The sequence below is a fragment of the Thermobia domestica genome, chromosome 4 (assembly GCF_964235325.1).
Source record: "Thermobia domestica chromosome 4, izTheDome1.hap1.1, whole genome shotgun sequence".
Classification (NCBI taxonomy): Eukaryota; Metazoa; Arthropoda; class Insecta; order Zygentoma; family Lepismatidae; genus Thermobia; species Thermobia domestica.
In genome coordinates this window covers 287784061-287796764 of record NC_137457.1, presented here as the reverse complement: position 1 = coordinate 287796764, position 12704 = coordinate 287784061, and the positions used below count along the sequence as shown (strand labels likewise).

At 35.9% G+C, this 12704-nt stretch overlaps 1 protein-coding gene across 3 annotated transcripts; it reads left to right on the top strand.

Moving 5' to 3' along the window:
* Positions 1-4059: 4059 nt before the first annotated feature.
* LOC145684142 (GSK3-beta interaction protein-like) lies at positions 4060-12112 on the top strand. 3 transcript variants are annotated; one of them, XM_081756081.1, is made up of 2 exons: positions 4060-4484; positions 11620-12112. In XM_081756081.1, exon 2 carries the CDS (start codon positions 11628-11630, stop codon positions 12018-12020), a length of 393 nt encoding a protein of 130 aa, XP_081612207.1. In that variant the 5' UTR covers positions 4060-4484; positions 11620-11627; the 3' UTR covers positions 12021-12112. The 3 variants fall into 3 exon arrangements, with proteins under 3 accessions (XP_081612207.1, XP_081612210.1, XP_081612208.1); XM_081756084.1 differs by having other exon boundaries at positions 4477-4593; XM_081756082.1 differs by lacking the exon at positions 4060-4484 and adding an exon at positions 4600-4776.
* Positions 12113-12704: the final 592 nt, after the last annotated feature.

The window sequence follows — 12704 nt, the reverse complement described above, 5'->3', positions numbered from 1 at the left end:
TTGAAACTTGTACCCCGCTGATCCGTGTAATCAATTTCTACGGCTTGATTTCTATCTTCTAAATAACTTTGGAACCATTTATTTACAACTCCTCTTACACCGATATTGTTTAGTTTTTCGAGGAGTATTTGATGCGAAACAAGGTCGAATGCCTTAGTTAAGTCAAGAAAAATGCCAGTACATTTTTTCCTGTCGTCTAATGCATCCCGAATATAATCGAGATAATTAAATATCGCCGTCTCAGTTGACTTTTTGCGTTGGAAACCATTTTGAGCAATATCTATTATATTATATTTTTCCAAGAAGCTTACTATACGTTTTTGCATAGTTGATTCAATGATTTTTGAGAAGGGCGAAAGTAAGGCAATGGGTCTATAGTTTTCTACCTTATACCTATCATCTTTTTTATGAATTGGTTTAATTCGTGCTAATTTTAATTTTTGAGGAAACTGTCCTGATGAAAAGGAAAGGTTTATAAGATATGTCAAAGGTTCCTCTATATAAGCGGAACTTTTCTTCACTATTGTCATTGGAATGTTATCAAAACCTACTGACCATTTGTCTTTTTGCTTTGAAATTATTTGAGCAACTTCGTTAGGTATCACTGGCTGAAGGAACATCGTTTTTTGTAGCCTATCTTCCGTAGATTTTTTTTTCGAATTTAGTACCCGTTACACTTTTATTTCCGATTTCAGTAAAATAGTTGTTCATAATATTAGCAACTAATACTGGGTCAGTTATTTTAGTATCTACATGATTCAATTCAATGTTTCCTATCTCCCTAGAAGATGCTTTACTGTTTGTTTCACTCTTTACTATTTTCCAAAGTGTTTTTGATTTATTTTTTGAATGCTCAATTTGTTTGTCATATTCCATTCTTTTAGCCATTTTTATTACACGTCTATATATGCGCTTGTAATTCGCGTAATATCTATTAAGTTCCGGGTTCGATAACTCTTGTTTGACTCTTTGTGTCAACTCTCTAATTGTTTTGCTGGATTTCTTTATTCCTGAAGTTATCCACGACTTTGTCTTATGTGTGTAAATTTTACGAGTGGTAGTCGGGAATGCTGCATTAAAATAGTTACTATATATGTTAAGGAAATATTCCCAGGCTTTATCTACTGTAGTTTGCTTGTAGATCTCCTCCCATGTTTCACCGCTTAAGAGATAGTTGAAGTAGACCACATTGTCTGCGCTAAAATTTCTTTTAGTGATAGTTTTCGATATTCTATTAATATTGCTACTGGTTACATTTAGAATAGTAAAAATTTGAGCTTCATGGTCGGAAAATCCGGTATTGAAAACTTTCACGGAATATTCTAAGACATCTTTGTTTAGGAGCATTTGGTCTATTGCGCTTTTTGTTGTCGGTGTTATTCTGGTGGGTTCCCTAACTACTGGCGTTAAGTTGTATGAATCAATAAGAACCTGTACGTTTTTATCGATTTCGCTTGACAAAAAATTAACATTCAGGTCACCTATTACTACTACTTTATTACCTGGGGTAGTTAATTTTTTCAGTATCTCATCTAAATTGTGTGCTAATACTTTAATATTACTATTTGGGGTTCTGTAAATACAAATGATAAATAGTTTTTGTTTCGGTAACTCCATTATACAGGACTCAAAGTCTTTTTCGGTGTTGAGGTAATTAAAATTTTTACATATATTTGTCTCTAATCCTGTTTTAATATATATCGCAACTCCCCCTCTTTGGGTACCCGTTCTACAGTACCACTCTACTAATGTATAGTTATGGATTTTATAATATTCTATTTCATCTAATTTTAACCAATGTTCCGTTATACAGATTACATGTATATTATCTAATTCAGTGGAAAGTAGTACCTCCAGCATGTTAATTTTTACCTTATTGAGACCTTGAACATTTTGATGAAAAATATTAATATTACCTATCGATACATGTGTAGTATTTTGTTTCTTTAAGTTTCTTCTGTCATGCGTAAATTTTGTTTTTGAATTTGTTAGCGTTTCACGAGTGTTTGAACATTTAGTAGTATCGGTATCCCCTACCATAAAAAATCACTGGATAATATTTTTCGCGTTCTCTTCCGTCGTTCTAGCTTTTGGCCGTTTTCTGTAGTTACATCGTTCACTCGATTGTTTTCTGTGCGTGGATACAATAACTTGTTTTCATAATTAAGATTACTAACACTACTAACTTTACTAATGTTACTGCTAATTTGGCCTGACCCTATAACGCCATCATAATCTGCTATCACCTTGCTACTATCTTCTGCTTTCTGGTTTAAATCATTTGACCTCTGTACTAAACTAATTCTATCCACATAATCTAAACTTACACCAATAGAGCGTGCATTTTCGTTGAATTGAACAAGGCTCTTGTTTTTGGTATTTCTACTGTCAAGTACTACAGGAGCTACACCTTTCGTATTTTCTACTGAGACTTGCCATGCTAATGGTATAGGATCCCTCTTAGGCTGCTGTTTGACTAGATTACATAGTTTTTCTGCCAAAATTGTTTTACCTATCCCGTTGAAATGCAACCCATGTCTGGTATGATACTCCCGTGGACTGTTGCTAATATCTAACACTTTAACATTTTTGAAATGTTTACACACTTTTATTATTTCTTTATTAGTCTTCTGCACTTCTTTATTCACAATTGATGCTCCAATAAGGTCGTGTCTGTGCGGTATAGTGCTTACTATGACATTTGTATGTGTTAGGTTGGGTAAGGTCTTTCTTAATACTTCAACTACACTACGAGAGTCATTTTTTGCAACGTCATTTGCACCACCTATCACAATAACAGTATCATTTTTTGTCATAACTTTATCATTCGTTACTGGTTTAATTATTTCACTGAGTCCTGCGCCTGGTTTCACAATCCCAACAATTGACACATTTGCACTACTACGTTTCATTCTTTCAGCAATACCTCTTCCATGACTATCTCCGAGTAGTAGAATATTCCCTTGCACATGAAAATTTGGGGTCTTCACTTTTGAATCACAGTCTTCAACTTGCTTTACCATCAATACTGGGTTTAATTTATTTTGCACTGGTGTACCGTTTACGACTTTTTTTGACTCGCGCATCATAAAATTTTGTCCTGATGTTAACTCACTGGTAGTACTCAGTACCTGAAACCTATTTGTTACCTCAATATCACTAGCTAATGATTGCTGCTTTTTTGCACGATTTATGCCGTCTTTTTTCTTTACCGTTGTCCAATTTCTAGTTTTATCCCGCCCCTGTTGTTTTACTGTGTTATTTTTCACAGCATCACTATACAAATCCTGTATATGATGTGGATTGTTTTTACTTTCTTTACCTTGCACTTCTCCTTGCACTAGGCTGACGTTAGTGACTTGTAGCAATTTAGTAGTAAGTTCTATGTTTTCACTTTTTAGTGCATTCAACTCAGATTTCAGTTCCTGTATATCTTCTGTTAGAAGTTTTAAACATGCTTCTACACTTTCGATGTCACAATCACAGTTGACTTTTTTTGATGCATTACCGTCTTTTGTTTCCAAAGCATGATTGGGGACCTGAAGAGTTATCAGCTTTGATTTGCTTATAAATGTGTCCCTGCTTCTCATTTTATTTTCACACTCATCACAATATTCTATAATACTATTGGCATTGTTTTTTGCCCCACAATTACACAACTTAATACCTTTACTTAAATTTGCTTCCACTACTGTTTTTTGTATACAACCTCTAGCCGCCATGTTGCATGTAACTTAAACTGAAGATAGTGCAAGGATCATTTTCTAGAGCAGGTCCGAGAGTATGGAATGCGATACCAAAAGCTCTCACGGAAGTAAAGTCATTTAATTCATTTCGAAATTCATTAAAATCACATTTGATGAAATCCCAGCAACTGGCCTCTGGCACTTACGACATGTGCAGCTTTGTTTACAGCTTTCTTTTTTATCATTTAAGTATTATTTTATAATGTAACGGAAAATAGCGGAATTTCAGTAAGGATAGTGGAACGTGGCGGAATTTTGACGGTACAGTAGCGACTTTTCGAACTGGGGACCTGGCAACACTGAATTTAAACAAGAAAGATGGGATAATGCGTGTGTTGTTTTGATAATTGATTTGTTTTTATATATTATGTTACGCCAATAAAGTACAAGTAAAATTACTGTAAAATTAAGAAGTAATAAATCTAAAAATATAACACCAACATATGAAACATTATTCGACTTCAATATGTTCTATAGAATTGGAATTTACATATGGTTAAATGCTTAGTTAAAACTTTTATCATCATGAAACTGCAACATTGCTTGCAAATCAAACAAGAAAGATGGGATAATGCGTGTGTTGTTTTGATAATTGATTTGTTTTTATATATTATGTTACGCCAATAAAGTACAAGTAAAATTACTGTAAAATTAAGAAGTAATAAATCTAAAAATATAACATCAACATATGAAACATTATTCGACTTCAATAGGTTCTATAGAATTGGAATTTACATGGTAATTTTTTTCTTATATTTCGTGCCTCTGTTTTGTAGTGTTTGGATGTAGTTACTTCGTGTCAACTTACGTGTTTGTCAATTTATTTGGTGTATTCAGCTACTTATAGGTGATTTTTTAAAATGCTTTCATAATGTGACTGTTTTCATCTGATGTTCTGGATTTGAAAAATCTAAGTAGAGAATGCAACATAGTGCACAAAATTAGACAGTTTAGTATTACCATTGAATTATTAAGATCTGTTGAACAAGAAATATTCAAATCGCGAATAGCCTAGCAAGAAAGTTTAAAGGTGAGATACACAACAAATATCACGCCGTGCAGTTTTACTATACGGATCCATAGTATAAGTAGGAGTAGGGGTAGCAGTAGGAGTAGGAACAGGTTAAAGCCCCGCAGGGTGTCGTTGGGTTCTGTTGACACATATTGGGTAAATCGAAGGCTTTCCCACATTTTTCCGTACATTTTACAATCTATGGTTCCGTATAGTAAAATTGCACCTATCACGCTATAGATTGATTCTATAAACGTTGCCTTTTTGACAAGAATTACTGGTCTGAGCTTTCGGGATGCGTGGCCATTATAGCTCGTCACATATGAAGGATGGCGTCCGTCTGCAATCACACTACCCGAGAAACGGGGGAAGGAAGCGGCACCTTTAGATATATGCCTAATCTGAATAAGGGAAATACAGGGAAATACAGGGAAAATTCCAGAATGGCAGGCCTGAAAAGGCTTTTTACTATATTTCGCGCGAGTATCCCCACCGAAATCTGACTTGAGGCACTCGCATTAAAAACGAGGGGTCCAGAAGCACGTACAAAATACAAAATGGATTTAGTATACGACAGTACCTCATCATTTAGCAAAGACTAACGAAGTGCAGTCTTTTACGGATTATTCATTGAGGATCTAGGAACTTGAAAATGAGGTAACAAGGCCACTCTCATTTAATTACTGAGTAATATAAAATAAAATGTACGTCGGTTTGCGTTGCGTTTCGTTGTGTTTTATGGTATGCGAACAATAATAATGTGCCCTTGTACGTAGTGTATGAGTATATGTGGAGGATTTGAAACACATATCGCATGTCACGTACACGTGGAGGCTTCTTACTGTTGCACTACGCATAAAAATGATTTTATTTCATGTAGAAGTGGTAATGGAACACATAAGAAACGCAGATCACGGTGTATTCACACTTCATGTTGGATTGTGAATACATGATCTGGGTTTCTTGCGTGTTCTATTGCCACTTCTAAATGTAATAAAACCATTTTTATACGTAACGCAACAGTAGGAAGTATCCACGCGCACAGAAGATGATGAGGTACTGTTGTATACTATTACCAAACTAACCTAATGTGAACAGAAATTACCGAAGTGTAACAAAATGTGAACATTTTTTTTAGAAAAAAAATGCTGGACTCCTTCTGCTAAACATAAGCCAAGACGAGAACATTAGCGACTAGGCTACGCGGGGTCACAACTTTAGACATTAGTGCCGTATCGCTGGACCACTTTGAAAACTGAAAAAAAAAAAGCACCAAAATGCACTGCATTCGGTTGTATTTTGTTCGATTATATTAAGTTAGGTTAGATTACGTTACTTTACGTTAGGGGCATACAGTTCCAAAACAAATCAACCTGTGCTAGGTGGCCACCAAAAGCACGAATGTTATCTATCCGAGTCAAGGCAGGAGATCAGTTGGGGGGCCGAAGCGGAAAAAAGGTGTGCGTCCTTTAGATTTAGATTAGAGATTTTGGTCACTTTATCGTGTTCTTTTGGTCACTTTTTGGTCAATTTTTCGTGTGCTTTTGGTCATTTTTCAACTATTTACAAGAGACCAGACCACTATGAGCCCTCTAATCACGAAGATTTGCTGGTATTCCGGTTGATTTGGTGGTCCTGTGCATCAGTAGGAGGCAGACGCGTAGCAACAGTGCATTTGCGCGTGAGAGAAGGCAAATACGAAAAGCACGTACCAATATTTAGGTGTAGGTTTGTATGTTCTTTCTTAAATCATGTCGGGGAGGGGGGGGTAGGTAGGTTGCTCAGTGGTAAAGTGCTCATTTCTGATGTATGGTGTCCGTGGTTTGATCCCAGCTCGCAGCTAGTGCGCTTTGTGGTGGACAAATACTGTGTGTATTGGTTTGTGTGTGTGTATTGGTCATATCATTAATCCACCACTTCGTTCTTAGAAATTCATTCTATTATAGGAATTACATGGAGAAGATATTCTTTCTCCTAAGAAAGTCCCTTGTTGAAAACCTGTTTTAAGAGCAGAAGTTTTGTGTTTGAGTTTTTGTGGTTTGCATAGTTATGCAATACCCAACGAAATCTACTACAAACGTGAGATTCGAACTAGAGACAGGAGTTAAATCCGGTAGTTGGCGAGTGCACAAACAATTGTGTAAGACCAATCCTCATAGTATAAGTCAATCCGTACCACACTTTTCTCGCCTCGAATGGAAATGAGTTACTGGACGAATGCATAGGTCCCGGCTGTTGAGAACCAGGAACGCATGGTAAGCTGGAACAGGTGACGGCGTAACACTACTATTTGGCCTGTTGCGACGAATATCTGCCATTGACGATAAAAAAAAGTAGGTGGACCATCTGGAAATCGGTTGTCGGAAGAAATTGTTAACAATCTCGCCTTCAGTGCGAGCGATTCCGGATTTGGCTTTCGGTGGCAGGCCAGCAGTCCTAAGTGAGGTTCTGGATTTCCATCATTCTTACTAGTCAATTGCTGGGATGATACCTAATATACGTGGGGGGATATGCTGGCGCAGTGATAGATCTCTTACCTCTGATGCGTGGGGTGAGGTTCGATCTACGGCCAGGTAAGTTTGTGGTGGACAATATCGTGTCTGTGGATTCTCTCAAGGTGCTCCCATTTCTTTACATAATCTCATTTCACCAATTATCCGTCTCCCGTAGCCTAACAGAATAATCGTGGGACGTTGAACTGAAATATTTCATTTTATACGTAATATACATGGCCCCGGGCCGCTTCCTTCCTTGATCAGATCGTGTGCTCACCGAGGGATGTCATCCCTCACATGTGGCGGGCTTGAGGCAGTTGATGCTGGTAATGCTCGGAAATGTGTCTTAATAAACAAAATAAACCGAAAAGTATTATTTCATTTTCTGCATATTAAGGAGTCGCCAAATATTCTCTTTTATCCGCGTCCTCTTTTCCAAGCTTGAAAAATTGTATAAGATTTTTTAAAAAATAGGAAAATATTTTCATTTTTGGAGTAGAGTAATCTGTTTCATTATATTGCAAACTGATTGAAACTTATTATTTTTACACACCAGATGCGAATTCGTTAACACACAGAGTGAAAAAGTGAATGACTCGATCCCGGGATCTCCAGCATACAGTGCCGATGCGTTAACCACGATGCCACCCAGTCGGTCTGAGTGGAGATCACCTACTTCAGTAGTGAGTGAGTGAGTGTATGCCTGTTCTGGGAAGCGGACTGGGTGGCACAGTGGTTAACACATCGGCATTGTATGCGGGAGATCCCGGTCCAGTCATTCACTTTTTCACTCTTTGTCTTAATTAATTTATTTTTGTACTGGATTTTTTAAAATTATTTATGCCCTACTCTTTCGAAATACTCCTTGAATTTAATTGTAATCTGTTTTTTTCTCTTTATTAATGAGGATGTTACAAGGAGATCTTCGAAGACCCAGATATGTAGACTAAATTTTATGATGAATAAATAAAATGCTGCCTTTGTTCATCTCTTCGTCGTCCAGCATTCCGCTCCGTATAATATGGTATGTCTCGCCACTGTTTTGTAAACTTTTCCTTTAAGTCGTATTGATTCCCGACGGTGACACAATATTCCTGCCGCCTTTCTCCATGTTGTCAAGCCATTTCTAATTCTGCTGTTTCCATCTTCCTCTTAATGCTGCATTTTCCTGTAATATCGATTTCAATTAGTTTGAATTTCTTCGTCATTACCACCTCCTTTTCGTTCGGTCGTATTTTTGTATTTTCGTTTACATTTTTGTTGATGTTGAATGGACAATTTAAATATTCTGTCTTGGTTTTACTACTTCTGAGCACTTCTCAGTGCTTCTCTCCAGGTATCCAATTTCTTTTGCAGTGTTGCCATGCTCTCACTTACCGGCACGATGTCGTCCCCAAATAGCATATTCCATTTGTTCTTCCTCTTTTGTTTCCAGATGATTGTATAACTCATCATAAGCCTCGATTTTTGCTACACTCACTGCCTTCTTGGCATTTTTCTTAGCTTGAATCCTTCAGGTCTTGTTGATTTTTCGAGTTCTGCCGCCTCTTTCATTTATTTCTCCCTGATTGCTACTGATACTCTGGACACTACTTCCCTTTCACATGGACCTTGTCTTCCTTCATTTTCAGTACTTGCGATGTAATATTTTCCTTTCGAATCTTTTCAGCACTTGTCCCATCTGGTTTCCACCATTTCGTTCGAACGGAAACGATTTGTCTCTTTCTCGTACTTTTTCCTTGTAAATGTCACCTACTGCGAGGCAGTGTTATTACTGGTATTACTTTGCAGTTTGCGTTACGTACGTAGAGTTTCTGTGCTCTATAAGATGAAACCTTGAATTGCCTCTTTTATATGTGGAAGATCTGGGTTTTTGATTCCTGGCGGGAGCTCATCTGCTTCGGATCGCACGTTAAGTTGTAGGTCCACGTCTCATGTGGGCTCACTGCTGAAAGGGACGCTAAACTGAAAAATCAAATCAAATCTTTACTTTCAGAACGTGTTCAGGATGACAATATCGTATGTTTCCACTACTAGTATGTCTTTGTTTCCCAATTTATACCTTCCATGTATTCTTCGATATCCTGATCTTGATCGTCCACCTATTTAGATCTCGTGCTAAAATAAGATTCCGATGTAACAAACAATTCTTCAGAGTGCTTAGTGTTATCTAGCTCCATCCAAAATTCTTGCTTTGTATCATCACACCGAACTTGTGGGCATAGGCGCTGACTACATTCAAGGTTTCTCTTTCTCCTAACACGAGCTTGACTATCATAATTCCGTCGCTTACTCTATCCACGTCCTCCAATTTCTCCTTCATATTTTTATCGAAGATAATTTCAATGCTCGTGCTTATGAGTTTGTACTCGTATACAGCTCTTATTTTCTTTGATATTGGAATCCTTCCATTTAGTCTCCTGGGTGCAAATTATATCTACGCGTTTCGGATAACCTGGCGTAACCTGGTAGGTCGTAAATCCTACCAGTTACGGTCCTGAGATTCCACGTATTCTGATCTGCTGTTTCTGGATTCGTTTCTTTAGCCCATTTCATCCGCTTCTTTAGTTCAAGTCCTTGCTCACTTCTCACGGCCTTAAAGCTATTGGTCGGGTACGTACATCACTTCTGAAGTACATCTAAGTCTTTTTCACTCCTGTACCTTTTAGGATCCATATTTGATTTGACAATAGTTTTTACAATTATTTAACAAATGTAAATAAATATTTATAGTATAATGAAATTTTATTAAAAGCGGTGCGTTAGGTCCCCCAATAAGTTTTCGGAACAGCAAACAAGATCTGTAAATTAAACCGAAGCATGAGGTCACCCTGTGACCTTATGCAAATATATGAAGCATATTCTTAAAAATTAGCAGGCATTCAGAAATGACTACATTTTAACAATTTGTTTTCGTACTCCATTGTGCTGAAAATTAGTCCAAAAAATGGAAGGTGTCCCAGTAAACCTTATAGTACACCTCTCAATACTGTGGATGCGAGCCTAGTCGAGAAGACTTATTGATAATTCAGATGATTTATGCTGCAGTTTTCACAATCTATCTCTCTCTCTCTCATATTTGTAATGCGTGACTTTTGACGCGCTGCAATCTTATAACTTCACTGATTATCTCAGCTGTATTTCTTTCGCCATCTCTTTTTTAAGCATACAGTGGGAACATTAAACTAAATATTTCTTTTTTTGCTTATTCCAATACAATAACGAATCATCGTCTACAGTAAGTCGATCATAATTTGTAACTCCAATGGAAATAATGAAGTTATTTTGAACCTGAAGATGCCAACATAAAGTTTCAATAACGGAAACACCAATTATAATTAAAGGCGTAGAAACACCTATTCAGCACTAAATTTTCCAAAATTATGGAACATCACTATTTTGTGCCGTGCTTCAAATGTAACAGAAAAAAATGTATGTGAGAGTTATTATCAGAACAAACGATCCAAAACTAAACAATGAAAAAGGCATTTTGGACAATGATTGGAATAATATTATCATAAATTGAATTAATAGAAGTTAACCCTTTGACTAGCAACGGGATACATATGTCCCATCTAAATAATTCAAACATCGTTGGAAATTTGTTTTTAGAAAATTCTATAAAAAAAATTAAAAAATGTTCTCTTAGATGTAACCAGGAGACTGTGTTTAGTTTCCAAAACTGTGTACAGATGTCAGGAATATCCCACATTAAAGGAGTCATACATATAAAAGTACGTTCACATTAAAAAAAAATGGTAGTCAAAGGGTTAAATATCCAGTATACAGTAAAATATTTTCATTTCTTCCATTTTACGTTAGTTTCTGTAGAAAAAAAAATAAAGTTTATACAAAAAATTACTAATTTAACAATTTGAATAAAGATAATAAAATATATATTTGCCAACACAGCTTCACACTGCAGTCTTAAGATGTTTTCCAATTACTTCTGTACTGTATTGCGTGGACTGAAAATATTGCAAGGACCTCATAATGAGTAAATTTATTTTGGAATAGTTTTGAATAATGTTTTTACATTTCTCACTATGATTAGTGTTACTGTTATTGACATTCCCTATTGAAGTCTTGAATTTTTTTTTTATTTATTTATTTTATTTTATTTTTAACACTGAAGTTACTGCATGATAGTGAGTGATCGACTTGTTCTTGCATAGGATGTTATAAACTCGCTTTCCACGTCTGATAAAGGACAACCGAGAATTGTCACTGAAATATTAATCATTTGGAAAATTTTGGTCATCATATGCGTATATGTAAGGTTACTAAATTTGATCATAACACTTTTCATATTAGACTTATGTATCATATAACATAACAGTTAACAATTTAAATCATTTCTTTGCAGAGGTAAACATGAGTGACCGTGCAGAGAAGGTTCTTGATGAGGAACAGTGGAAAGTAGAAGCACAGGCAGTTATTGACGATGTAAAAGCACATGTGAAGGAAATTGTCGTCTCAACCAAGCTACAGAATACTAATAAGTGTATTTACTTAAATGTGACAACTCCAGAAAACGAAAGATACTGTGTTGAACTGACAGCTATGGGATTTCGCATAGTAGGCAAAGATTACGATGTGATTACGGACGAAGAAAGCAAGTGGTTCGAAACTCCTTACTCAATTCTTGACTCTATTAGCCCTAAGTACAGAAATTCCTTTGGCAATAAGCTTATGTCTCGACTTCGGGACCTGGAATCACAACAGAATGCAGAAAACAATGACAACAGTCCGAGTGATGACGAGTGATAGAGATTATTAGTGAGAACTTGGTTGTAACCTTTGTAATATTTATATAGTTATTTGTAATGAAAGATATAAACACGGTTTTTTTAAGTAAATGTATGTTGTTCAGTTCCTCTTATTTGTAGCAAAAAAGCACTTCTCCGATAAAATGAAACAAGAAGTTTACTGCAAACCTAATTTAAAGTAGTATGAGAACCATTCTAAGGGACATGTATCACCGTTTGAAAAAAAGGCAAGCAAAATAGGTGCAACAATCTGCTAGTTAACAATGTATTATATATATATACATCAGCTTGTTTTTTTAATTTTTATTTATTTATTTATTTATTAGATTTTGACTTTTGTGTAACAAAATGCGAAATAAATTTAAATTTGCAGTGCAATTTGTAAGTTTTGTATCGCACTCTCGGCAACAGATAAAACTGATGGCTGTTTACGAATTTGTCCATATAAAGTTTTTATTTATTTATTTATTTAAATTAAGTTTTGAATCCGTAATGACATGAAAAAACGGGTGATTGGAATCACGCACCACGAAGTCAGCTATATTTTTTACGATAAAATAAAATAACGTATTTCCCACAAGAGCCAGTTTTTAATTGTAACCAACTGCTACTCGAATCCAATTCGTTTTCCGTATTTTAAACCGAACACTACTTTTTTCCGTAACTTCAATGTAAAATTAGC